This window comes from Mangifera indica, chromosome 9 (assembly GCF_011075055.1).
Source record: "Mangifera indica cultivar Alphonso chromosome 9, CATAS_Mindica_2.1, whole genome shotgun sequence".
Taxonomy (NCBI): domain Eukaryota; kingdom Viridiplantae; phylum Streptophyta; class Magnoliopsida; order Sapindales; family Anacardiaceae; genus Mangifera; species Mangifera indica.
Genome location: NC_058145.1, coordinates 17,405,605 through 17,433,491, shown reverse-complemented (window position 1 = coordinate 17,433,491; position 27,887 = coordinate 17,405,605). Strand labels below are relative to the sequence as shown.

The 27,887-nt window shown below is 37.1% G+C and overlaps 5 protein-coding genes across 8 annotated transcripts; 1 reads left to right on the top strand and 4 right to left on the bottom strand.

The window, feature by feature from the left end:
• Positions 1 to 82: 82 nt before the first annotated feature.
• Positions 83 to 6,852, bottom strand: LOC123225598 (starch synthase 2, chloroplastic/amyloplastic-like). The gene is made up of 8 exons (XM_044649691.1): positions 6,170 to 6,852; positions 4,817 to 5,753; positions 3,944 to 4,008; positions 3,408 to 3,485; positions 3,193 to 3,303; positions 2,714 to 2,758; positions 1,768 to 1,941; positions 83 to 1,354 (listed from the first exon to the last, which is right to left on the bottom strand). Exons 1-8 carry the CDS (start codon positions 6,497 to 6,499, stop codon positions 398 to 400), a joined length of 2,697 nt encoding a protein of 898 aa, XP_044505626.1. The 5' UTR covers positions 6,500 to 6,852; the 3' UTR covers positions 83 to 397.
• A 1,451-nt stretch (positions 6,853 to 8,303) lies between these two features.
• LOC123226451 lies at positions 8,304 to 10,678 on the bottom strand. The gene is made up of 4 exons (XM_044650970.1): positions 10,035 to 10,678; positions 9,546 to 9,941; positions 8,772 to 9,001; positions 8,304 to 8,699 (listed from the first exon to the last, which is right to left on the bottom strand). The coding sequence occupies exons 1-4, from the start codon at positions 10,630 to 10,632 to the stop codon at positions 8,442 to 8,444; spliced, it is 1,482 nt and encodes a 493-aa protein (XP_044506905.1). The 5' UTR covers positions 10,633 to 10,678; the 3' UTR covers positions 8,304 to 8,441.
• Positions 10,679 to 12,227: 1,549 nt separating this feature from the next.
• On the top strand, positions 12,228 to 13,207 carry LOC123226581 (protein DMP8-like). The gene has a single exon (XM_044651126.1). The coding sequence runs from the start codon at positions 12,413 to 12,415 to the stop codon at positions 13,061 to 13,063; it is 651 nt and encodes a 216-aa protein (XP_044507061.1). The 5' UTR covers positions 12,228 to 12,412; the 3' UTR covers positions 13,064 to 13,207.
• Positions 13,208 to 13,437: 230 nt separating this feature from the next.
• LOC123226522 (UDP-glycosyltransferase 83A1-like) lies at positions 13,438 to 15,839 on the bottom strand. Its single transcript, XM_044651046.1, has 2 exons — positions 15,328 to 15,839; positions 13,438 to 14,407 (listed from the first exon to the last, which is right to left on the bottom strand). Exons 1-2 carry the CDS (start codon positions 15,806 to 15,808, stop codon positions 13,524 to 13,526), a joined length of 1,365 nt encoding a protein of 454 aa, XP_044506981.1. The 5' UTR covers positions 15,809 to 15,839; the 3' UTR covers positions 13,438 to 13,523.
• Positions 15,840 to 19,727: 3,888 nt separating this feature from the next.
• On the bottom strand, positions 19,728 to 27,887 carry LOC123225547. Of its 4 annotated transcripts, none has more exons than XM_044649559.1 (10): positions 27,752 to 27,887; positions 27,475 to 27,619; positions 26,227 to 26,472; positions 23,892 to 25,979; positions 23,693 to 23,802; positions 21,668 to 23,419; positions 21,517 to 21,565; positions 21,168 to 21,415; positions 20,817 to 20,933; positions 19,728 to 20,317 (listed from the first exon to the last, which is right to left on the bottom strand). In XM_044649559.1, the coding sequence occupies exons 4-10, from the start codon at positions 25,392 to 25,394 to the stop codon at positions 20,095 to 20,097; spliced, it is 4,002 nt and encodes a 1,333-aa protein (XP_044505494.1). In that variant the 5' UTR covers positions 25,395 to 25,979; positions 26,227 to 26,472; positions 27,475 to 27,619; positions 27,752 to 27,887; the 3' UTR covers positions 19,728 to 20,094. The 4 variants fall into 4 exon arrangements, with proteins under 4 accessions (XP_044505494.1, XP_044505497.1, XP_044505495.1 ...); XM_044649562.1 differs by having other exon boundaries at positions 20,817 to 20,924; XM_044649560.1 differs by lacking the exon at positions 26,227 to 26,472.

The following is a 27,887-nucleotide window of genomic DNA, read 5'->3' as shown; positions in this document are numbered from 1 at the left end:
CCAGCCCCAAACTTGGCTAGGTTTGGATCAAATCCATCCCTGGATTTTGCTCTTCTTGTATATGTTTAGTCTAGACAATAACTTCCAACAACATCATGCGATAAAAAAAGGAGAATGAACAAAGCTGCATTCCAGTCCAGCCATGCAGTCTGTCACTAGTCAACAGCATTTTACACTGCATACAATTTATATCACAACCTGAAATGATAAAAACTGTTGCATGTTATGAAGCTAATTACACTGAAAAGTTTCGAAAGGTAAAAAGGGTTGCAGAGCTTGTATCGGAATAACTAGGCCTCCTTGACTAGAAAAGCTTAAAAGACTAAAGAACTGCTGGCTTCAAGTTGGGGGGCTCAAAATTTTGTCAGATTACTCTGACGCCTCAAACTCTGATGCCTCACCATTGGTATTTGGCAGCGACGAGGACCTCCTCATACTTCCGGGCAGCATTGTCCCAACTAAGATCCTGCATCATCCCTCTTCTCTGGAGTCCTTCCCAACTCTCTTTGTAGTCTCGATAAGTGCAGAAACAGTTTCCTAACGCGTGTATCAGCTTACTTGCATCAGCACTATCAAATGTCCAACCGAGCCCTGATTCATTGAATGGATCAAAAGGCAGCACAGTGTCTCTCAATCCTCCTACAGAATGAACAACTGGAATCGTCCCATAACTCATAGCATAGAGCTGGTTCAATCCACAAGGCTCAAATCTAGATGGCATTAACAAGATGTCTGAACCTGCAGTTATCCTGTGAGCTGTCTTCACAGAAAAACCAACCCATCCCTTGACTTTGTCTTTGTGCTGGTTTTCAAAGTTCCTCAGCATCTGTTCTAAGTCTTCTCTGCCAGTACCCAACATGACTAGTTGCACATTCTGCTCCATCATCCATGGAATTGCCCCAGCTATAAGATCAACACCCTTTTGGTGATCAAGCCTCCCAACGAAACCTATTAGTGGGACATCCTCACGTACAGGTAAACCAAGCTCTTTCTGTAAGGCTGCCTTGCACTGCAGCTTGCCAGTTTGCAGCGTCTCCATTGAGTAGTTAGTGTAACCATCTGACCTAAGGTGGACGTCGTACCTTGGGTTCCAATCTTTTGTATCAATCCCATTCACTATGCCACTCAATTTCCAGTCTACCTCGTTCATGATATTGTGCAAACCCCAACCACCTTCAACAGTTTTAACCTCCCAAGCATATCCATGACTAACAGCAACCACACGATCTGCGGTCTTTAAACCAGCTGCAAAGATATTGAAGTGCTCACCGCCAACGGGGTCATACAGTTTAAAAAGGTCCAAGTAATGTCCTGGAAGATCTGTATAGGAAAAATCTGTCACAGGCCCCCGACCCTGGATAAAACATATTTGTTAACACTAACCACAAGTGAATCAGGGTACTAGAGGATCATAATAAATATCTTTTTGTTGAAAGGACTACTGAAAATTTGGACTTAGAATACTAGAAATTAACAAGCAGATATTGTAATCATAATCAACTCAAAAGCCACAACTGATGATGATCTTTAGATCAATTATTGCTTCTGGAAAAACAATGAGCAACTTCCCAGTCTAGAGGAATGAATTCACTTTGTAAATGCAACATAGCAGCAATGAAGGATATCTGTATGCAGAGGCATCGTGCCCTCGAGTTATACTAAATTTCAAACATAACAGTCAAATTTTCAACCAATAATGTGTCGGCAGTAAAGAATGGTAGTCAATATAAAACTAAAAAATGAATTAAAATTGTATAGAGAAAATACCTGGTGAGCTATGTTATGAATAACAAGCACGGATCTTGTATACATCATTAAACCATTGTCTCGATAGTATGCCTTCAAATACACAGGAAGCAGTGCAGTATGCCAATCATTTGCAATAAAAACCAAATTTCCATCCCCATAGCAGACACCACCGCATGGAACATACCAAGGTACCTAAAGATCATCAGTCTCTTTATTCAAAACTCGAGCACATAAGATGATGAGCAAATATTATTATTCAAACAGAAACATAGGAGAGAGGAAGCGGAAAAAGAAAAAGAAAGTTGCCTCAAACTGTGCTGATAGCTAAAGACCACAAGTTTGTCTAACACAATTCTAGTTCATGAGAGTGATGTGGTAATTATCATACAGGGGGTAAGCTATTATAAAATAACAACAGGAAAAACTTGGGATAATCATACTTTTCCTCAGTACTTTGTACAACACTTCATTTTTTTTTTTGTAACCAATGTTAATGGCCTCAAACAAACCAACATAGCAATTAGTTTATATAGAAACAGTTCTAGCAAGTGGACCACATGAAATGATTTCTGTATGTCTTTTACAAGTTCCTAAGAAGAGTCAGAACCATAGCAGGTATCTCCAGCATTGTCACCAAGAGGAAAGTCTTATCACCCAACAACAATTGGCCGTTCATTCAAATTTTTGATGACTTATTATAAACCTACAATAATTGGATTCCAATGATTTTCCCTCAATCCCCTTCCAGATGCAATTTGCATTAAAGAACATGGCCAACATAATAGCCACTGCCCTTGATGTATTGCTTTAGACAGCACATCTGATTTTAACATTTGTTATGGAAAATGTTCTTCAAGGTATCCCAAATATTTACCAAAATAAAAGTTTCAAAGGTTAACTCAACTTGATGGGCATTCATTCAAATTTTCAAATCATACTTTTAAGGCATGGTCTAGAATTGTACCTCAACAGCTGCCTTGCAAAGCAATACCATGCATTTTAGAATATCCTGCACCATAAAACTAAAGATGTGAAAGAGTCAAAATGCTTGCAGATTATAACAGAAGGAAAGCACTGACATTCTAATAACATCAACTAATCTAAGTTAACCATGAGGATAACAAGTAGACAAAAGAGTACTCATCTACAACGGCAAGAAAGGAGACAGGTATAGACAGCTCACTCTAATTGAGATTCAACAGGAGAGCGATGGCTTTTAGAAAAGGAAGCATTAGGTTAAGATTTGCAGTTATTCTTTGATGAGACTGAATTCTAGCCTCTTTGATAAGATGCCCAAATTTATCCCACAATAGTTGATCTATCCCAATAAATTTCCACATGGTAGCCCAATCAAAACCCAAATTGAGAGTGATTATTCATCAGTAAGGAATTGTTCAACCTACTTTAGTAGGGTAGAGTAATTCTGTAAGAGAGATATCTTACCTCCCGCTTTCCTCCATAGATATCATTCTCTTTGTGGCGAAACAAAGGACCGTCGATGAAAACAAAATCCACACCCTCAATATAGGCCTGGTAATATGCTACTTCCATATCCTATAATATATCACATTGTCAAGCAATTGCTGTGGAATTAAGTTACCATGATCAGTGTCAGATAGCAATTAAGTAAAAGAGTTCAATCTGAATCAATTGCCTACCTGGCCATCCACCTTATACCTTTTTCGGACTCCAGAATCTTGACCTTCAGCATAGTTGCCATAACGTGGAGCCACAACCTAAGAAAAAAGGAGACAAGATGAAGTGAAAAAGCAAGAAAAAATGCAACTTTGTTCATTCTTAATCCAAAGTCAAAAAGAGGCACAGCAAAGACAAACAAAATTCATGAATTATTAGCAGCCTTAGCAATTCATATAAATTACAAAGCCAATACGAGCTGCCAGAAAATCCTTAAATATCTATATTTTCATGTTGATTAGAGAAAATATAGCAACACTTAGATGTACTGAGTTGACTAAAAATAGAACAAAATATTAATGCACACAGCCAGATCGACTAGATGCATTACAGACATCTTAAATGTAAGTACAGCATAATCGCAACTCTACAATTTCCAAAATTTTTCTAGTTAATTTGTTTTCTTTATGTAACAAAGAAAACATGTCAGAAAAATCTCTCACACTTGTTGTATAACTTTAATATTAATTTGATCACATTAAAATAAGTATAACATTACCATGACCCTGTGTCCACGCCGGGCCAATGCCTTCGGTAAAGCCCCAACAACATCTCCAAGCCCACCTATCAGAACACTCCATATATCAGTCTTTGGAAAACATACATGATGCTATAAACTCGATCATGTATAAGCAGACCTAAGCTGAATGAATGCACTGGTCAACATGCAAACACAGGCAGAGATCATTATCTTGTCTTTGAATGTTTGAAAATATGAAAGAATAACTAGTTTAACCTCATTAATAACAAAAGAAAAAGATACATCAAACACTTTGTAGTGCAGCAAGCTAGAGCTATCTTTCACTAAACTTGATACATACTGTATGATACCCAACATGTGAGGCATTAGCATCAACAATAAATGCCTGGATATCCAAAACAGCCAAGAGATCAATCCATTGCAGAGTTCCAGTCACTAAAGCACTTATTCACTAGCAAAAACTTGAAACTGGAAATGATTTATATTTCAGCTTTATGGTTATGGAAAATTCAGTTATCATCAACTTCAAGGCTATGACATCAATCCAATAACTTCTCTTAAATAAGAGAGTTCCAAAAATAATAATTTTGTTTCTTTTACCAAATAAAAGGAAATACATATTTCCTTACACAAGCATATAAATAACTCTACAACTTTGTTTAGAAGGGTAGCATCAACCATTTACCTTGCTTCCCTCCACATTTACCAAGTGGCTGTGGTAGAGAAATTAATAACATATATATTCAAGAGTTGCAGACTATTTGACTGGAATAAGATAATTCCTACAATTTTCTGTCATTTTTTTTCTTCGTTGAAAAAATACTTGGACAAAGACACATAAAAAAAATTTCATGTAAACGATAATTCCTTCTGATGTAAAAGGTAATACACCTGTCTTAGACCATGGAGCACATTCTGTAGCTACCAATATAATGTTCATTACATTTGCTCCAGCCAATGGAGGGGGTTTTGCATCTTCAATGGCAGAATCAGTGGCCTCACTGGCTTGTGTACTTGAACCCCTTGAATCTCTATGCTCTTCATCCATTGAAAGGGAAGTTTCCGGGCTAAGCTGAAGAAAAGATGGCAGTTCACCAGACTGAGCTACCCCTGACTTAGTGTCCTTCAACTTGTCAGGCATGGCTTTTTCTCCAGCCAATGAAGGAGATTTCACATCTTTAGTGACATGATCATTTGTCTCACTGGTAAGCCCTTGTAAACTTGGAACCTTCAGATCTTCATACTCTTCATCCTTCTGACTAGAAGTTTCATAGGAATGAGCAAGAAAAGCTGGCTGTTCATTGGACCACCGTGTATCAGTGCCTTTCAATTGTTTGGGGGAATCTATATTAAGGGATGCCTCTTTATGAGACAAACTTTTTCCAGACACCTTCCCACCTACATCAGAACCTCTGGTAACAACTGAAGAGAGGAATTCTTCCTTCTTCTGACCAGAGGTTTCAGAGGTATGTGCAAGAAAAGATGGCAGGTCATCAGACCTGGTGGACCCTGTACTAGTGTCTTCCAACTGATTGGGGGAATCTATATTAAAGGAAGTGTCTTTAGGAGACAAAGATGCCTTCCCACCCACGTCAAAACCTCTGGTAGCAGCTGAAGAGGCAAAATCTGGTACCTCATTGGCAGTTGTGTTAGCATATTTGCTTGGAAGAAGGCTAACATTTTGTTCTTCAATTACATTGCTATCACTGGTTGAAGTAAGATCCAAATCCGGAAAAGAGTTCTCCCTTTGTTCGCTAGAAACTTTGCCTTCTTCTTGATCAGCAACGGTACCTTTTATGGATGATATCAATTTCCTTCTTTCAGCAATCTGAGAAAGACACAATAACTACAGCATTTATATATGTATATATTCTCACTAAACAGATACTAAACATGTCAGGACGAGGTCAAAATTTGATTCTCTGACAGCAAAGACAAAGAAATCATGCGCGATGAACAATTTAATATGAAAACAGTTTAGCACTCATGTTAGAGTAGCAATTATGCAACTAATAATTAAGCATCCACAGAAATTTTACAGCATGAAGTTTTGATTTCCTACATCATTTGCAAATCAAAGTACAAATATGTCCATTTCTGAGATGAATGAATGCAATCCCAGAACTCAAAAAAGTGAAAACTTACAGTCAACAAAATAAATAAATAAATAGATAAAAAAAGAAAATACAGACATAAATTTCTATACAAATCAATCACTCAACAAACAACTATTAAAAAAAAGACCTGTTGAAGAATGTGTCTTTGACTAGACAGAATCTTCTTGCTTTTTTCAATGGCGGCCTCAAGTGCATCCTCAGAATCATTACCACCTTCACCTCCCATAGAGTCTCTTCCCATTGCTTTCACATGCTTAATCCTCGATAAATGTCCTCTTTTATCAAAACACAATGAAAAACGGCATATTGAGTTATTAAATACCCCGAAAACTGGGGGCTTTCTCTGCCTAAATGAGGCAAAAACAGAACTGGGTCGATGTTGCCTTTTACTTTGAACAAGCACAGAACTTTCTGCTCCTGTTTCTATAACGAAAGGAAGAGACACAACAGAGGCCATAGAAGTGTTCGATATGACTTGACTAATATTTTTCAAGATGTAGAAGCGATTCTAGTGAAAAATGGGATCGACCCAGTTGAGGAAACTAGAAGATTAAGAAACCCAATTGAGGAAATTAAGAGATTTGAAGAAGACACAAGTGAGTGATCAATGATTGGAGGTTCCAGTCTAGCAGTAGTGTTGAAAAGATAAGATAAACCATGGACAGAAAGCGTGTTGTGATAGGTCTTAACGAAAAATAAATCATAGAGAGATTTCTTAAGTTGAAATTATTTCTTAAGTTGAAATTGAATTTGAAATTTTGAGTACAAAAACAGAAGTTTCAAGCTGGTGTTTATCAGGCCACCTGTAGATAGCTCCACTCTCGTAGTTCGGGATATGGTCGTTTTTATTTGGCCAAAGCACTATTTTCCACCCAAGGTTTAGTGAAGTGACAGATTCCCCTCCATTAATTTTAAAAAACTCAAATACTTCCTTATCTGTTAAAATTTACTGATAGAGTTAGAGGTAAAAAATTATTTCGTAAAACTATTTAAAAAACTAAAAATTAATCATATTTTCTCTCAAGTTTTAAAAATTAATAATTTTTTTAACCCAAAGTTTGAAAAGTGACTGAATCCCTCATAGAGTTTTTTTTTTCCCTTCTTTAGTGACTATCTCGATCCTGGCTGACAATTGACCTTCACTATATCTTCCTCTTCTATTGGAGATCAGACAACAACATGCATTTTCATCGGATGAAGACAAATTTTGTCAAAGATTAGTATGCTTTGGTTAGAGAAAAAGAGTCTAAGAAAACCGACTGTTAGAGATGGTCATCAAAGAAGAGAAAAAAAACCTTATAGGAGATTCAGTTACTTTTTAAGCCTTGGGTTAGAGGAAAATTGTTAGTTTTTAAACATTGAGGGAAAATGTGATAAATTTTTAGTTTTTAATATATATTTTAAATGACATTTTTACCCCCAATCCTAACAGTGAATTTTAATAAATCGATAGATATTTGAGTTTTTTAAAGTTAACTAGTGAAAATTTATCAGTTTACTAAACCTTGGGTGGGAAATAGTCCTTTGGCCTTTTAATTTTGGTTAGTGTCCATTTTTGCTCCAAATATTTCTAAATATCATACTGTAATCTCTAGTATCAATTGCCCCTATTTTTGCTTGTACATGTCAAACTCGAATTGAATCTCCAACTCTTTGCAAGTTTAAGGGTTCACTAGTTATTCTTTGTTGGAGTCCTTCTTTGATGACTCTTTCTTTTTTTCTTTAATCTTTTCTTTGACAATTTTTTTTTTAATAGTTTATCATTTTATCCAATATCACTATTCACTATTCACTATTCACTATTTGAGGTAACTTGAGTTTAAACTTGAACTCAAACACATTGTTTCAAATTTAAATTGAATTCAAAGTAGTGTTTATTTGGGATAGATTCAATTTGAATCCACTCCTTGCCCTTAAGGATGAGATTGTTGTTTCCAAAAAGCAACGAAGCAAACTTGATTAGATATTATAAAACATTTTGATAACTTTGCAAAAAATTAAAAAAAAAAAAAATCTCACTTTTTGTTTTGATGATGAGAAACTCTACTTGACCTTGGGAAAATTGGCCTAGCAGGGAGCAACTTACCCTCAGAGCCTCATAATTCAATACATCAGAAGGTACCACTGTATGAACTCATATCTATTAGTAGAAGTGTAAGTTAAATCTAGGTCTTTTGACTTAAATTTGAGATTTTGTACCTGAATCCTTGGGCAACATTACCATATTGCTAAAGTTATTATTAATAAAATAACATCATCCCTAATATTATAGTGTTACTCTGATATCACATCCATTCTAATAAAAACCATACAATATGTGCTTCAACTAATTAAATGTACACAAAGTTATATTACAAGTCTTCCCTTTGTGCCAAATGGGTTTCATTTTCAGGAGAGATTCAAGAAGGCGGAAATAACGATGGAGCTGTAGATGCCCTGGAGACTTTTCCTGCTTTGAATTCAATGTTGTCTAGTTTTTCTTGGCACCATTTGAGTTGGGAATTGGACACCGTAGACATCTGAATCACTCTTGATATAAGCTTCATTTCTATCATTGTAAATAACGTCTCTTTTCTTTGAGATTCTTCCAAGGGGTTCACAACTTTTTTCAACCAACACCTTTGTTTTGCTTGTAAATCTTTCAAGCATAATTCTTTCTATAAAAGAAACAAATCAAATAACAATTACACATCATTTTTTGTACACAAATTAATACTCATTGGTTTTACCTTTCGAAGTTTTTGAATAAGACCACGCAGGAGCGGTAAATCTTTGGCATCTTCTACAGGTGGATAAGTCCATATCAATGAAGTTCTGAGCTTCCACCAAGGCTTCTTGTTAAAATTGTCTGCCGTTACAAATACACTAAAAGCTTGTATGCCTCTCTCTATGGCCTTCAAAACTTCATTTACACTCACTGTTTCTCTCTTCCTGTCTTCCCTTATCTCTTCCATGAAACCTTGTTGGACCAAATTAAAATAACATGAAGGTGAGACTCAGCTTCTTGAAAATGACAAATAAAATAACATTTATACAAAAGTAATTTCTACTGGTAGGGAGAGCAAAATATCCGAATCGGAATTAAACCACCAGATACCCAACTTTTGGTTTTGGTTTCTACTTAAAACCGACCTATCCCTAATAAATTCCAGTTTCAAGTCAGATTTTACACTCAACAAAAATTGGAGTTGATCTTGAATCTATTCCAAATTTAGTTTCGGATGCGTGGCTGGGTACCTGACCCAACTTATTTTTTTTAGAACCTATTGAATCAAAACAGCCCAAAACGAGTCGTTTTGATCCAACAGGCTATTTGGAAGAATTCCAATATAAAATTTCTTGAAAAAGAAATTTTCTGTCCTGACCCAGGAGGCAAAATCAAATGGGTTTTTTTCAGAATAAATATATCCACTAATTAACATTCAATATCTTATCCTCAGCTTGACCTTTCACAGTATATTTATACTATATGTTTCCAATGAAAAAGATTAATAACTAATTACCAGAAATCTGAGGAACTTGGAGAAGGCTATTAAGGCCAAATCTTCCTCTGACATAATTCCATATTCTCTTGCCTCCACAACTTTCATCCTCCAGGAACCTCTCCAAGAGTACTTGAAATTTCTGAAACTCTCCATGAAGATTTCCAGGAAATACACCATTATTCTGAGAGGTGGAGTCTGCAAGAGACTTGACCTTTGTGTATTGATAATGGAGGGCCTCCCAGGACAAACATGATTGAGCAACATACACCATTTCAAAGTCACTCTCCAAGCTTTTTAACAGTCTCTTTTTAGTCATTTTGGCCCAGGAAATGCTCGGGATTGCGAAATCCTGATCAGAATTAATGTTGCTCTCAATAGGACTAGGAGCTCCCACCTGCCTGTTCAGGACTGCACCTGGAAAATAACAAAGAAAGATGAAAATCAGCAAGAACTTGATCAAATTAGTGTAATAGATATGAACATTGACTTTTACTTTATAATCCATACTTATTCCACATGTTCTGTCATAATTCAGTATGTCGAACCATCGCATTCTTTCGGTGTACTTCTTATAGAATGCATCTGCAGAATCCTGATCTTCATCTCCCTGAGTTACTGATTGTGGATACTGATGATTCAAGTCTGAGCTTCTGGCAGGTGAATTATTGCTGGAAGAGCTTGGCTCTTCCACACTCTCTTCTTCATGATCAAGAACAGGAAATTCCTGAAAATCATCCTCCTGCTCTACAAGCTCAATTTTCTCAACTCTGCATAATTTCACCTCGCAATAAGCTTGCATAACTTGGTTTTGGTTACAGATTTCTGTAGCCTCTTCCATAACTTCAACATAGTTAGTACCACTCGTTGATCTCGAATTCCCGAAGACAAAGATGAGTGTAAAATCTCTGAGAAACCTGATGATCATTCTGAAAGGATTAAAAAACACAACTGTAATCCATCTGTTCAGGAACTTTAGCCAGAGAAAAATTTGGCAAAAAAACAGAAAAATTGGATGGATATAGAAGCTCAAAAAAACCCACTTCACAAATCCATCCGGAATGATAAACGATTCAATGAAAAGCCAACAGGATGATAATAAAGCCATATTTTCCAAGACCGAAAAATTGTATCTCCATAAACTTGGATTTGTAGTGATGAATACTGAAACCGCCAGGAAAGTGCCAAAATTGGAAAATTCTTATGCTAATGACATAGACAATTTAGTGGTTGGAAAGTCGTGGACACGAATTATGACTTTCACTTAGCTTAGAATTTATACTGTGTTTGCTGTTAGTCATGATGTGCGAACTAAAAGCTAGTTCTTAGTAGTTTTCTTTGATTTGACTTTTGTTTTTTACTATTAAGTTTTCCGAAGAAATTTTGGAAAACAAAAATATTGTTTTTCGCTTTAGTGCAATTTAGGGAAAGTCTCATCGCACAACAATTTATATTAATATTAGTAAATCTGTCTTGGTGGAGTTATTATACAAAAATCTAAAGCTTGCCTTTCGATCATCTTTTAACAATTATATAAGTTGATTTGCTTACTTGGATCTTATCTAAAACTGAGGAGATTAGACAAAAGCATATACATATATAAACCAATTACTGATTTCAACGGTCCTGGTACTGAATTTCTTGATGGGGCAAGATGCCATTAAATAAAAGGTCAAATTCACACACACATTTCAATTAATTAATTAGCAAGTTGAGCTTGGAGAAATTGTTAGAAGGAAGTTGTTGGAAAGTTGCTTGAGGGATTGGAATTCCAAGATTTGTTTGCTCTGTTGAAAAATGCTGAACAACGAGAAGGAAAGATGAACTATTGAGTATAGATACAGATGAGCAAATTGGTAGTAATTAAGGAGAAAGAGAAGAGTACAAGGCATGCATAGGGTAGTATGTCAGGATTTAAATCAGGTTTAACATCAAAATTTTGGATAATTATTTACAAATTAATGCAGATTATACTCCTAACCAAACTATCAAAATCTCTTTAAGATATTTCAAAGATTCATCTATCTATAATTAAATGAATAAATTAAAAAATATCAATAAAAATATGCTTATATATCTTGAGTACACGAAATATGTACACTTATTATTATATAATTAAATAATTTTAAATTAAAAATAAAATAAGACTCAATCATATGATAATACTCATTTTATATACTCAAAAAGTGTATATGAACCTTTGTTAAAAAAATATAGTGTAATATTAGATAAGATAAAGGAAGGGATAAGGGTTCAAGTCAAGTGTTTAAAGTGGTAGCTCCTTTAATATGGTCAAGATAAGAAAATGACATGAAGAAAAAAAATGTGAACCTTACATTACTATAAGTAAAGTTGGGTTGTAATTTTTTTCTTATTTGCGTTAAATTTCAAAGGCAAATCTTTTGTGAATGTACCCAGTTGTGAGAATTAATGTGTTTTGGTATGCATCATCTTTTGATTTATACTACTTTATACATACGGAGGCGCTGCTGAAAAGGGGTTATCGGTTTAACCTATGAGCAATACAAAGAGACAAAATCACCCCAGAAGAGTTCATTTGTCTATCCATTGGTTAACCATCCAATCTCCAGTTGACTCTGATCGGCCCTTCATCGAGTCAACATCTGGGTCCGATATGAAAGCCATGGTTTATATAGATCCGGCCGCCTGATTATGACATCCTTTGATTTTATGAAATGTTTCCTTCCCTGGAATGCCAAGTCGAAATTTGTCCATCCATCTAATTTATATTTCTACAACTGTTCGTGAGTTACCGTTTCTTAACCATCAATAACTTCTCTTTCTTTCAAATTCAAACTCGCAGGCAAACCCTTTAAATATTCTTCACAATTTCTAAACTCTCTCTCTTATCTGTTGAAAAAAAAAAAATGGAGCAATCTGAAGAAGCACCCGGGATCAAAGTCTATACAGCAACCCCACCAGAAGGCTCCACTCCGAAATCCAATAACAATCCGACCACTCTCCCTGTATATGGAAATAAGAGACGAGCAGTGGCGAAAGGAGTGCAAAAAACCATTTCCAAAACCTCCATGCTCGTAAACTTTCTCCCCACAGGCACCCTTTTAACCTTTGAAATGGTCCTCCCTTCAGTTTACAGCAACGGTGACTGTTCTCCGGTCAGCACTCTCATGCTTCACGTCCTTCTCGGCCTCTGCGCTCTTTCTTGCTTCTTCTTTCACTTCACCGACAGTTTCCGGGGCCCGAACGGGAAAGTATACTATGGATTCGTGACACCGAAGGGGCTGGCGGTGTTCAAGCCCGGCCTGGAAGTTGAAGTTCCGAAAGAGGAGAGATTCAAATTGGGGTTGAATGATTTTGTTCATGCGGTGATGTCGGTGATGGTGTTTGTGGCCATAGCGTTTTCGGATCGTAGAGTTACGAGGTGTCTGTTTCCGGGACATGAGAAGGAGATGGATCAAGTTATGGAGAGTTTTCCATTGATGGTGGGGATTGTTTGCTGTGGCCTGTTTCTTGTGTTTCCCAATACTAGGTATGGAATTGGTTGCATGGCTTCATGAAGATTGAAGAGGGCAATTAACTATTTGTATTAATAATGTGATTCAAATCACTTGCTGCTTTGGCCAAGGTTAATGTCATAATATGTATGATTTAACTATTTGTTTCCTGCTTTTCTAAGAAATGTAATTTTTATTAATTTATGATGTTTGTTAGTGTATTTTTTAAGTGATTTTGAATTCGAGTCTATAGTCTTGGTTCAATACAAATTCATTGTTTAAAACTAATGAAGTCCAAAAGCTTCAAGTGGCCTGCTATGTATAGATTGAAGCAACACTTACAATGGTGCTACCAACCCTCTCAACTAAGGGTTGCATTGATGTCAAAAATCTTACTTCAAACATAAGCACTAATTGTTTACTTCACAAGACACCTCACAAGCAGATGGTCTTTGGAGCTCTTATTGATAGAAAGGAAGTGACTCAAAGTTACAATCATATTGAAGTTTAAACAATTTGTGACTTATGACTTGAGCCAATCAACAAAATGCCTAAAATTATTGTAGGAACCTCCACCCTCTTTGATGCTATTCATCATCTTTTCCTTGAATCCTAAGGCATTTGCCTTATACATGTCCTTGTTCAGCAGTTCCTCCACCTTATTTTTTATTTCTTCCCTTGTAATTATCCCATTTTCATCTCTGTTGAGCCCCAGGCCAATCTTCCAAACATTGCAGATGTAATTCTCATTGTGCATCTGGTCTCCGTATATAGGCCAACACAAGGAAGGGATGCCATTGCTCAAGCCTTCCATGGTGGAGTTCCAGCCACAATGGCTTACAAAACAAGCAACGGAAGGATGTGCCAGCACCTTTTGTTGAGGTGCCCAACTGACTATGTACCCATGAGTGGAGATCCTCTGTTGAAATCCTTCTGGATAGGCAACATTCATGTCATCTGTACAATCAGGAGGCACAACCCAGAGGAATGGTCTGTTGGAGAGCTCAAGCCCCATGGCCAATTCCTGGAACTGGGTTCGATCGAAAACAGTTGTGCCGCCAAACGCAACATATATGACTGATTTGGGTTGTTGTTGATCAAGCCATTTCAAACAAGTCAAGTCTTCTTGCCTGAAGCTTCCTGCGGAGATGCCACATTGGTTGCTTGCCAAAAGTGGGCCTATTGGTATGAATTTTGGATCGAAGTTAAAGGCTCCAGGCTCAAGGTCATAAGTTGAATTGCAAAGGACCCAATCTGATAAGTTTATTGCTCTCTTGTTTCTAATCACATTTTCAAAAAACAATTTCTGTACTTTCTTGTCACCAATGCAGGCCCATCCAAAGTGTGCTGTGTTCATGGCAGGCATGCTTGGTGAAAATTGATACATCTGTTTCTTCTTTGGAGTTCCTGCAAACAAAGTTTCAATCAACAGTACGCATGGCATGAACAACCAAGTTTTGGTATAATTTATTCAAAAGGATTTTTATAGTGTTACATGGAATCAAATAACGAAAGCAACATACCACAACACAGTGGAAAAACCGAGGAGGTAAAAATCACTAATATAAAGCTTTAATTATAAAGAGAACACAAGAGATTGAAAGCTTTATTGACTATCAAGTGCAGAATTCCAAAACCCTAGTCATAACAAATTTACGTCTACAAAGGATTTGTTGTGCCATTCAATGGAAAGTCAGCTTCAGAACTCCAAGTCATGGTGATTCAAACCAGGAAAGAGACAGTTCCCCTAGTCGTTTAACAGACTCCTCAAAACAAGAGATTCAGGTGAAACACCCCTTTACAGCACTAGAATGTCTATTCTGCTGCTGAAATACTCGTTCTTCAAACTAGATTCTAATTCTTGTTGATTTTAGTAACTTGTAGGAGAAAACACAAACATGGATATCTATATATAGAAATCTGGTAGAATGGAGGAACAAATCTAGGAATAAGATTTTCCAACTCTAACTACTTTCTAACTTAAGCTCTATGATTTTGAGTTTGACTGATTATAATTATCATTAAGCTAGATGTTGACAGAAAATATAAATCATCACTATGAACTCTTCTAATTTTTAAGCAAATTATTTGATCGTCAAATCTCACATTAACAAAACACATGAGAGATTATGTATGGATATCTTACATCATTGGATGATAAGACAAAATATAACTGCATTTTGGTTGTACAGGCAAAAGCAAAACTGTGTTCGAACCGGGTTATTGACTTGGATGTTATATGTGCAGCTCATTCATAGCTATCAATGTTTGCACATATTTTGTAAAGTTGCCTAGTTTTCCAGGAGTGAGGTAATGGATGATCTTACCATCATTATCAATTATTCCTTCTTCGATCAACTTTTCTATGCTAAATCTTAAGGCCATGTGTGTGGCTGCAGTAGAACAGAAGAAAGCTCGCTTTATGCCCTTCTCTGCTGCAATTTCCATGGCCCATCCAAAGTTCTGATCCGCAACAACACAAGTGATCTTTTCACTCCATGATGAGTCAATTTGCTCCATGAGCTCCAGGACTTTCTTTGGCATGAACCGGAGGACTGATTCAACATGCTTCTCTAATTGATTCCTGTCCTCCGGAGATTCAAGTCCATCTCTGATTGAAACAAGATGAACTTGATTCCTGACACCTTCCTTCTTTTCCAGTGCTTCCATGACTTGCTTATGAGTGTACTCAGTGTTTACAAATGTGATTCTGATGCCATGTTTGGCTAAGGATTGTGCAAATTCCATTAAAGGAATTATATGGCCTTGAACTGGATAAGGTATGACCAAAACATGTGGATTCCCCATTTGAATCTCTCTTTGCTATGCACATTATGTTCTTGAGACATTGCCAAGTTTATAGGGAGGTCAGGGAAGAACATTACAGAAGCAATAAAATACAGAAAATATGCCTAGCGGACCATTGTGTTCCAATGAAAATCTAGGAATTTCTTTTTTCTTTGTTTTGTAGTTCAATTTGCTAACAGCATCTTAGTTTTTTGAGAGGCTTCAAGTTGAAACTATAGTAACCTTACCTGCTCCTGACAAGTTGCCTATATGAAGACACTATTCTCTGATAGAGACCTTGAATATTTTAACCGAAAAGGAAGCTTCACTTAACTCTTATGTTGGTTTTTGTGTGGAGAGAAGTATTTTGTCTTGTTGACATTAGAGGCTAGTTTATGTCAGATTCTTTGTGCAGAAAATAATCTAATACCGATTGAGTTTATACAAGATATACTATGTTAGCAAGCGTGAGAATCGGTTAACTAATCATATTATTTAATACAATGCAGAATAAGTTAAATGCGGAGAGAATTCATAGTTGTATTATTAGTAACCCTAGGATAGTCATCTAACATATGGAGAGTAGCTCAGTTTCTATGAGTCTTCTCACCTAACTCAAGATGGTGCTTATTAAAAGTATAAGATGTTAGTTATATGAAGTTGTTTCGCTATTTAGTTTTTTCCTCTCATTTCTTACAATAAAGTCTTGATGATGTAAGAAGTTATTATTTTCTATTATGACTTTGTGATTCAGAAAGAATGCCAATTGATAAACTGTATTCTCTAAGTGGGGGATATCTATCCGCATGTCAAGGTATGAGTTGATACTTATGTAACTAATTGCTTCTTTGGAATTACACCGCGGTTTTGAGTTTACCATATAACAACATGATTTCTATGTCGAGAAAGTTAAGATTCCGAAACCTTCAACAATTTTTCAATATTCTAAAGTATCTTTTCTCTCTTTGTACATGATACTTGACTATCTTAGTATGATATACCTAGCTACCATAGCTTAATCACTATTGATGAATTGATTTTCAATGAACTCTTGGACTTTTTTTTGGGGGGCGAAAATCAGGAGACAAGTTGAATATAACTCTCTACCTTATTTATCAAATAGTGACAAAATCACTTGAATTGAAACAAGATGAATATGATTCACTAGACCATCTCTCATTGCCTAGACTTCACCGATCCACTTGTGATGGTGAGCATACTCTTTATTCACAAAGATAAATCTTATTTCGTATTTGACTATATCATTATATGACCCAAATTTTGTAAAGAGTCACCTAAATTTAGGAAGTGCAAATTTTAAAAGGTGAAATTTCAAGAAATTGGAGGTGATTCGAATTGTATGAAAGGTTATTCAAATACATTTAAGTATATTCAACGCTTAGGATTCTGTTCATTTGTTACTCTAATCGAACTACTAAGTACAACCTATGGACTAGAGACACAACTTGTGGAAATACAACTTGCGAGTAAGTGTCAAGTATTTGTAAGCTAAGGCTTGTATATAAAAGTTGTATTAAATCGTATTGCATTAGTAATAATTGGCTAGCCGAACATACCTTCAGCAACTTTCAGAGCTTGGTAATGGCAACTCTTTCCTGAAATGATTTTGTCAAGGCATCATTCATTTTTTCTATAATATCAGGCCTCACAGCCCACAGGAATAACCTGTCGCAGATTTCAGGCCCCATTGCAAATTCCTGAAATTGAATTGGATCAAAAACTGTCATGCTACCAAATGCAATGTATATCACTGATTTTGGAGGTTGTTGGTCCAGCCATTTTAAACAACTGGAATCTTCAGGCCAGAAGCTGCAGAGTCCCCAAGCTGGGTACTCGCCAGAAGGGGGCCCATATGCAGCATCTCCGGAGCCCAGGTAAATGCGGCAACCTCAATTTCCTAAGTTGTGTTGCAAAACAGCCAATCTGTTAATTTCAGAGACTTGTTAATCAAACGAAGTTCTTCTGTGTATTCTTGCTGCCAATGCAGGCCCATACAAAGTCTGGTTGGTAATGCTGGAATTGGCAACCATTTTGTCTATAAGACACTGCATTGACGTTCTGCCGTTCGGTCAATGGACAGTGACTCTGCTCCTCGGAGAGCAACGGAAGTGTTGGCGACAGCACCTCCAAGCCCAAAAGCAGTTTGGGCTTAAGCCGTTAACACCATAAGTGCTCAAACTCAAGAGCTTTGCTATTGTCAAACTCAAGACCAAAAGTGCTGCTGCGGCAGGACAGAAAGCAGCACTCTTGATTCCCATCTGCAACTACACAACTGATTTTAATATCAGCTGACCCATGAATCTTCTCAGTAAGCGTCTCTACGTTCGTTGGCATTACTCTCAATATTGCCTCAGAAATCTTTCCAAGCTTATTCCTCTACTTCAATGAATCTAACCCATCAGGCAGAGAAACAAGATGAATCTAATTTGACTCCACATTTCTTCCTTCGTTGACAAAGCATTCTTGTCAAGCTTGTGATTATATTGTGGGTTCACAGATGGAACTCTGAAGCCATGCTTGGCTAGACATTGTGAAAGCTCCCAGAGGAATTACAAGGCCTTGTGCAGGCTAAGGAGTAACTAGAACATGAGCATTTCCCATTCTAGTTTCCTCCATTTTTCAAGCAATTTATACAACACCCCTTAAACAAACCCCATGTCGAGAAATGTTGGTTAAATAATTCGTAAACTGCTAAGTTGTTATGATATGTTTGTGTTGTAAAACTTAAAATTAAAAGTGTGACGGATATTTATAGAGACTGCGTCTTGTCTCATGTGTTTATGAAATTCAACAAGACACAATGGACAATGCAAGTATGTATGGCTATAAATTTCACTTGTATTTTTCCTCCTCTAATGGAAGAATGTCCCTTTTCCCTGATTTGGTTTCAATTTTAATCCAATTCAAAACAGGTAATAATCTCTCCTGTACAGCTTTTGGGAACATGGAGAGTCTTCTTATTGCTACATGGCAACAAAAATTGTAGTCATCATAGGACCACACAGCCAGAAAATAATATCAAAGTCAAACACCAGCTACAGCTAGGCTGCCTTGCTCTTCGGGAACAACCAGGTGGATTTTCAAGATCTTTTGGACCCATTTTTTGTGAGCAAAACCCAATAAAGTGCAACGCCACGTGAGAAAGATGCTGGAATTAAACAAGAAAGTTAAAGTTTGTCAGGTGGAATTTGTATAAACATTTCTCGGGGAACTCTAGATAATGAAAACAAACACACCCCACCAGTGAGATACCTCCTGTAGATAGCCAAACCAACCACACAAAATATTTTATTTATTTATAATAAATTGACTGATTTTGTTTCTTTCTTTATTCCCCTCTCAGGGATTTTTCAGCTTTCTTTTGGCTCTGACATCACTTTCTCAATCATAATGGAACAAATACTGATACTGATACTGACAAGAGTGGGCACAGCATAGAACAGAAACAGGTTTGGTTTGGTATGACGTGTGTTCTCTTGTCCTGTACTCAATCGCAATGTAATAATAAATACCCGTTACACTTTTTGTGACAATGAGGGGTGACAGAATCAATGTCGCAATCCCCTCGTACTTTTCAGACAAAAATTGATTTTCTGTCAATAAATAGAAGCTTCCACATCCTTTTCAAAGATATCTTTTGCATCCCCCAATAAAATCCAAGTCAAGACAATGACAAATGCACGTGAGAGGAGAAACAGACCTTTTTAATGTAAATGCTCAGTCAGAGAAGCATTTAGAATCTGTAGTTCTCTCAGTGGAATCTCCTGTTGAACATTTCCCACCATAAAATTTACAATAAAGATGTACCTTTCATTATTCTGCAAGAAGTCATTTCTCCTGTTTCCAGTTTTATATGGCTCAAACCTGAAAAGGAGTTTGCACAAAAAGAAGAAAAGGTAGAAAGCAAGGTAGTCAAAGGTCCATGAAAAATAGCCATTAATTACTTGAGCTAAATTTTTTACTATTTTATGTAACAAATTAAAAGAGCTAATAACACATCCATGCTAATGACCCTCTTCATTTGACAAAAGATACCACAAAACTCCTGTTCTCCTTGAAAATTCATGAAAATATACAAGAAAGAATATATACTTTCCCAAAAATGATCACAATTGGCCTCAATCAAAATGATTGAGTGCCTCACTAATACAGTTGACCCATCTAGTTTCCATCTTGCATTCCTCTTCTTTCTTGGATGCCAGTATATATGTAGGTTAGTGCGAGAGATCATAGATGTGTGGATGAGGATACGGAATGCTGATATAAGGAGATCAAGCAATTGATAATCACAGCGAAACACATTGTAAGCCTTCAGGAAGTTTTCTGGGCATTGGAAGAGCAGTGACATATCTCTGGAGAAATGGTTTTGGCGTGACAGAAGATAATGAAGTGCCAGAGATATCAGCTTGTCCTCCTATATGAAGCTTGGCAAAACGGTTGATGACAGCAAACCTCTCCAACTCCTGACATTCCACTGCTATGTCCACCATAGATGCTGTCTTTTCCACTCTGCATCATCATCAAGTGGATAAATTTAGTGAACATCATCGGGTAAATACTTCATTGACTTATTGCATCTGTCAGTATAGCACAGGTATGACAAAGGTTTTGTAACATCCTTAGTAAGATTTTCACCAACTAATTACTTAAATATCTTTTAGGGAAAGGGAGAGCAGGCAGAAAGATCATTTGGATGCGTATTTTATCACACGCAAATATAAATATTTATCCATAGAAAAACAAAACAGATTTATGCAAGTCTACATCATGTGATCGTTTACTTGATCATAGCCACACAAATTGATATACAATTGAAGATAATAAAGAGTCATAATTCTGGTCATCACAAAAACACTAGACAATTGATAATAATTTCACAATCAATTTAATATTTTATTGTTTTTTCCTTTTTGGTTGAGAATAAAAAATGTAGAGCAACAATGAAGACTAACAAAAAAATAATAATAATAATTAAATCTTTTAACGAAATCCAAAATTTGTTTCATACCTTTGGAATTCATTTTCAATCTTCTTCGCTCTAGCAGTTAACTTTTCAACAACTTCTGAAAATTGCTGCTCACAAGTTCCCTCAGATGTATCAAGCTTTGCAGAATTCCTGAGCAAACTTTTAGGAGATGAATTAGTTTTCAGAAAGTCAAAATTTTTCTTAAGTGAAACCATAACCTAATCCCAAGTAGAAATCATTTTCATAAAGTTTATCTATGAAACAAGATATTTGTCTCTACATAAAATATACGAGATTAAGTGATAGAATTCTATTCTCCACAATGTACATTATCTTCCTATTACATAAGAATCAAATCTTAAGATAAAACAGCTCCAGGAAAGCCACACTCACATGCTACAGTTGTCCATGAACTCAAGCAAGTCATTTCTTGGATAGTGGGTGAGGCTGCATGCATCCCCAAGGACTAATCTTGAAACAGAATATATTGCACTATCATAGTGTGAAGTCAGATCTGCGGAGAGAATGGATTCTGGAGCAGGAGAAAGCAATTGTTGCATAAGCTGTGTTGTCAAGACAAGCCTTCTCTTTGATCGAAACACTGGCGGCACATCTTCAAGAATATCAACCTCATCTTGCACCTGCCAGTAGAAAAGACAAATTAGAATCCCTTTCTCAAATATCTAGGGCAAAGTATTGAACAATAATTTTGTTGGTAGGCTGCTCTATGCTAGAGACACACCTTCTCAATCAACCGATTTGTGGCTAGCGCCCACTGTTCCTCTGCCATGCTGCAAAACAAATATACTTCAAATCTTAAAAATTTCTTTCCTATTTATCCATCATATACAGCTGAAGACTAAATGGTAAAACTTCAATTAAATTGAAGATACCTCATATTTTGAAGCCACTGAAAACCTTTTGTCACTTCTTTGTGCCATGGAAGAACCTCAGGTGTCACTATTTTGCGCTTCTTTGACCTTGTAATAGCCATACTTTGATTGGTGATGTCTGAAGGCAACACAGAAGGACCCAAGGAGTGTTCCGTTCCTACCAAGGTGGTAAGTGCACTTGGCATTAAAGTACCACCTTGACTAGCATCAGTTGTATCTACTTGCTGCAGAGAGGCTTGCATGTGCAAATTCTGGGGAAGCTTTTCAAGGGAGAGCTGCCCTGCAGCCATTTTCGCAAATCTGGCATCATACTGAGGTATCTGCCCATTCTGCAAAGTTCCATATTTATTAAACCATGAGGGCACCATTCGCAGATTGACCTGGCCACGTTCAGAAAGATTAGATGCCATATTACTTCCAGGTTGATTCTGAGAATCAGTTTGACCAAGCTTTGATATCTCAGTATAAGGTCGATCTTGCAGGCTCATCATATTGGTATCTCTAGACAGAAAGGAATTTGGTTGTACCCCTCCACTCTGTCCGCTATCCACAATATTTCCAAATTTCGAATTATGTTCATATTGTCCCACCATACTACTTGGCTCATTCTTTATGTTTTTCACTGCCTGCACTTTACCCATTTGGGAATAGTTTTGATGAATTTGGGGGGATGATTCCAAAGACTGACCAACAGATAGCAAATTTCCTTCAGAAGCAGTAAGGGCCTGACTGTCTTCCTTCTTTTCTGTGTTCAAAGCCTGCTGGTAAGCACGAGCCAATTGAGAGCCAGACAGAAGAGCATTTGTGTCAGAGACATGCTTTGGTGAAGGCTGCTTCAGCCCATACAGTGAGCCAGCTGGCTGCAAAGTATCATCTCTTTCAGATGATATCAGCTGCTCAGATGCGCCAAATTCAGGTGATCCATATCCTCCTTTTGGGGAGTTAATCATGCTATTATTTGATGGATCCCTGGAGGAAGGAGAAGGAGGTTGTCTCTGAATTGTTACATTTGTCCATAAATTGTGCGGCCTTGCTGAACCCTTGCCCTGCTGAGGCATGCCAGTCATAACTGATGGCTGAGATACAGGCACAGCTTCCAGAACTGGAAATTGCTGGCCCAAGAGATTGGTGAAAATCTGTTGAGGGGTATCATGCGAGGCAGCACGATTAAGAAGTTGGTGTCTGCTAGTGGTGTTTGCCACTGTTGCTTGTGAAGCCTGGGATGATACAGCTGCACTAGACATAAATTGCATCTGAGGCTGATTTCTCATATATGAAGGACTGGGTGCATATGCTGCATTAGAGTTTCCTTGCATATTCAAATATGAGGAGGTTTGTGATTGTCCTGCAGCACTAGCTTTATCCTCCCAATTTGCCCTTTGTGACAAATCATGAGTAGGAGGAAACGTCTGAAAGGAAGATGAGGAAGCTACCCAGGTCTGGCTTTTCTCTTTTAACTCAGAATCGGCTTGGCTTGATTTTAGGTAACTTATGGCCTGAGATGAACCATGAGCAGAAAGGAGATGGCTTGAGTTTGGCAGCCTTTGAGAAGGACGGCCCAACCTCAAACCAAAACCCTGAGAAGTAGAGGATGGATTATACAGTTGAGCACCAGATGTATGCACTTCAGTTTCAGGCACCCTGTTCATTGGATTGCCATCAGCAGAACCAAAATGTGTTTTAGTGCCATCTTCTCTTGATTGGTCAACCTTGTTCAGAAGCTCAAGCATATTTTGCCTCTCATGGTTAAGTCTACCAAATATTACAAGAAAGTTTACATAGTTAAAAAATGGTTAAATAAATGTTACATATGAACAGTATCATCTACAAACACTGAAAAGCTCATTTAACAAGTTCTGCTGACAAACAAGAAAACAATAATGCTAAGGCCTAGTAATTTTTAACCAATGATTGATCTAAACAGCAAAGGTTTTCACACAAAACGTGAGATGACAGACAGTAGGCTTAACAATTACTAACAGCAGATGTTATGTTTCAATTTGTCATAATTTAATAATTGACTACCTTGCCTGAGCAACAATATTTGAACAGTCAGAGATGACTGATCTAAGGTCACCTTCAGAAGGCACCTCCTCTGATGCTCTTGATTTCCCTTGCACATGAGCTAAGTGTGCCTGTAAATACATACAAGTTAAATTACTAGTCAATACTCCAAAAGAAAACAGTTAACAGATCTGTCCACTAGAGACTAGAGAAACATTACCTGCTCCAAGACCATGGTGTTGCTGGAAACATTACCAAGAAACTGAAATTGTGACGCATGTCCTTGCTCACTACCACTCATTCCTTTGGAGTGGTAGCCACCATTAGAATTCTCCCTTGGGTGGTAGCTCTTCTGCTTCTCATAAGTCTCAACTTCTCCATTGTAGGAGTTACTATAGGCATGGGGGCCATTGCTTGTTTGTTGAGGGCCCTTTCCCATGCTCTCTTTTCCCCTTTTGACAATAGAGATATCAGCATGTCGCACGTAATCAGATTGATTATTCTGCAAGATGTATTGACTGGTCGTCTGATGGGACTTGACAGTATTTGGTAAAGCAGATAAGTTGACATGTGAAGCCATTCCCTGTTGCTGCATGTCACCTTCTGAGCGCTCATTAATTTGGCCAGCCCATGCATTATTCAACTGCATAAATGATTGGACCTGTTGACTATCCTCAATAGATGGCTTCTGTTGAGGATTATAGTCCACCCATTCGCCGGTGACCTTAGGAGACTTCTCCATGGATTCACCATTATGGCACAAGCCCTCTCTCTGTTCACCTGAAAATTGGAAGCCTTGATGCCGAAACCCAGGGAAGCTAGAGTTCATATTGGAATCATTAAACATATTCAATGGTTTTGAAGTAAAAGAGGCAGTGGGCAAGTTGTTATCAACCCAACCTGTCTGTTGGTTGTCACTTTTCATTAAATTCAAAAGCTGATTATCAGTTGACTGTTCTGTATTCTGGAAAGTCAAGCCACTCCACTCCTGCATCCCAGTATCACTGCTTGAAGCTTCTGCCACTGCAGACTGCATAAGAGCACTCCAGCTCCCACTCTGAAGTGATGGGAATGAATTTGATAAATCTAGGTTCTCCGTCATATTGCCAAAACTAGTAGTACCCATGTTACTGCGCCTTCCAAAAGAAGCATCCCATATATCTTCATCCATATTGAACAATATCTTCTCTTCCATTGGGTCTAGGGGTACCAAACCCTGATTAGGACCATTTTGCGTTGCTTTTTGCTGCATTGCAGACCAAGCAGTTTGCTCTTGCCTCCCATTAAGTTCTTCCATTGATGAATTTGTCTGTGGTGAATTAGCTTCCTGGAGGTTTCCTGACAAAATTCCAGTATTTGAACCTGAATTGGGAACTTGTCCAAAGATGTTTTTCCCTGAAAACCCCTGGCTAGACATGAAAGCCCCTTGAGGCATGGAAGCCTGGTCTGGAGAAACAGTAAACCGATCTCTCAAAAAAGAGTTACTGAAACCTGATGACTGCACCATGTTCTTCTGTGCTTGAGGTATTCCATGGGCGTGAGAATATTGACCCATATTGCCCTTCACGGTAGCAACAGGAGCACCATATAAAGATCCCTCAACTGGCTGAGAGACAAGGCCCATTGAACACAGAGATTGGCCTTGCTCAGTTGAAAGCATGGGCCTATTAACTACTCCTTGCATAACAGAGGATACACCACTCTGTACCCGGTTGATAAACATTTGAGATGCATCATTAATTGGTGTTCCATTAAGTGGTGAGAACTGACCCCCAGCAACCTGTTTAGAAATTGCTGGAGCTGGGTTAATGGATTCTGTTGTTGTACATCTCCTAACTGCTGAAGTTGTGGCTGCCTTTGAAGTTCTTGCAATTGCTTGAACAGCATGTGCTGCTGCAACAACTGCATGTCACCAAAACCAGGTTGCTGCATTGGAACAGGATGTACAGTTCCTGGTTGATATTCCCTTCCAAGTTTTTGTTGCCCTCTAAGAACGTTAAAATCAGTGGAAACTTCAGTGATCTCTGACCTATCAGAATTTGCAGTCAGGGTGGGACTGTCAGTCCCAGACTCATATTCTTGTTGTGATTTAAGGATAGACAAGCCTCTCAATATTAAATTATGCTGATCATTCAAACTGGTTGATTCTGCACTATCTGGAAACCCTGATTTCCAAGAAAGGATTCATTTGTATCCAACAGGTAGTTTCTGGAGTGATTTCGGTTATTCTCAGGTATTGAGGTCAATTTTGTATAATCTGGCTTATACGGAACACTTACTGACTTGCCACTGCATCCTCTCACAGAGTCTGTAAATATCATAACACAAAGAGTATAAGTCTCCTATTAGTTTCAAAAGCCTGAAAAGTTTCTTTCAAAATACAGTGAACAAATACTGTTTCATGATAAACACAGGTAATTCTCTGCCCATTTTTCACAAAGAAGAGAGAACATTCCCACTCTTCACTAGCACAAAATCCTGAGCAATTATCAGTAGGCCGACAGAGCATACATATAGAAATGTAAAATAGAATATGAAGTGAAAATCCTTGATACCTAAATTTTGTACTCCGTGATTCTTCAGATTGAAGTTCAGAGGCGTCACACTATGCCTTTGTTTTCCAACCCACAGATTATCATTAAGCACTGACCTACTTGCATTGACAGCGTAGGAAAGGTGCTGTCCCTGGGAAGAGTTATCTAGTTCGAATAAATTGTGGATCCCGTCTTCAACTTCTTCACCAGGCATTAAATAACCACCCGCTAATGTTATTTTGGCTACTTGTTTTTTGGAAAGCAGGTCTATTCATGTATAAGATCAAATGGGGTCAAACCACTGCCTTCCCATAACTCTAGAAAGAGCTTTATATGCCAAATTTATTTATTTTTAAATACATAGGTTTACTTCAGTGTACCACTCCTCAAGATATCATCCCACACAAGAATGGTTTAATGATGAACAAGACTATAAACAGTGTCTTAAAAATGCTACAATAAGTATGTAAATTTTTCATATAACTTAACAAACACAAGATGTCATACAAAAGTAGAAGCATAGAAACATGCAGAAAATAGCAAATGCCTGAAGTATGGTTCGCAACCAACAGGAATTCATTCAAAATATTGTGCATTTTAACATAAAATGAAATGCCAAATTAAAGTTGGTTTCTTCAAAATAGAAATGTAATGCATTGTAAAAATTTAGGCAGCAGCATCTGAAACAAGAAATTTACAAGTTCAGAAATTTCATTTTTCTTTAATCACTTATCACAACCTACCAAGTCAATGCAAAATTAATCAACACTTCCAAAATATCTGAAGAAAAAAAAAATCAAAAGTTCAAGGTATACCCACATAACAAAAATAAAACCTGTCACAATATGAGACAAAATTATCCGCCAAACAAAAAAATGAAAAAAAACAAAGAAACAAAAGAGGTCATCCAACACTCATCTGAGCTACAAAGCTTAAGAGAACAAAAGAAGCAATTAAAAAAAAGAGAAAGAGAAGAAGAAAAAGAAAAAGAAGAAACCCATCAAACCAACAATTCAGTGCATAAATAACAAACATTTCCACACTAAACCAAGCTCAAATCCTTACGTTCAAAACCCTAAAACAAGCACCAAAATTTAACTCACCCACCCATCAAGACCTCAACTTTAGAACAAAAAAACAAACCCACCTCACAAAAACCTCAAAAGCTTAATTTAAGCAGAATTGAAAACAAAGCACGCACAATTAACACTCCCACCACTCATTTCAAGGTAATTAACCTCAAGAACAAGCTCAAGACTTGAAATTTACCAGAAAAACAGAAGCTCCACCAAAGCAAGCACACGAGCAACAAAGTGGTCAGAGTGTGATCCGAAGACACAGAATTTTACGGTCTCTGTTCAAGAGCAAGAGCACAAACTACCACCACTTAACATAGGCGTGTCGTTTTAATGGCCTTTTGATCAAAAATAAAAAAGAACAACAATTAAAAACCGTATTACATTAGAGTTCTTGTTTTTGTTCAATGAGAAAACTAATTAAAATACATTAAAAAAACCAAAAAAATAATAAATAAAAAATAAAATACCAATAATGGTTTTGGTTTCCCTCTGAAGTGAACAAAATGAGATTTTCAGACAAGAACCGAAGATAAAGGGAACGATATACACTGTCATGAAAGGCATATATACACACACAATATATATATATACATATATATATAT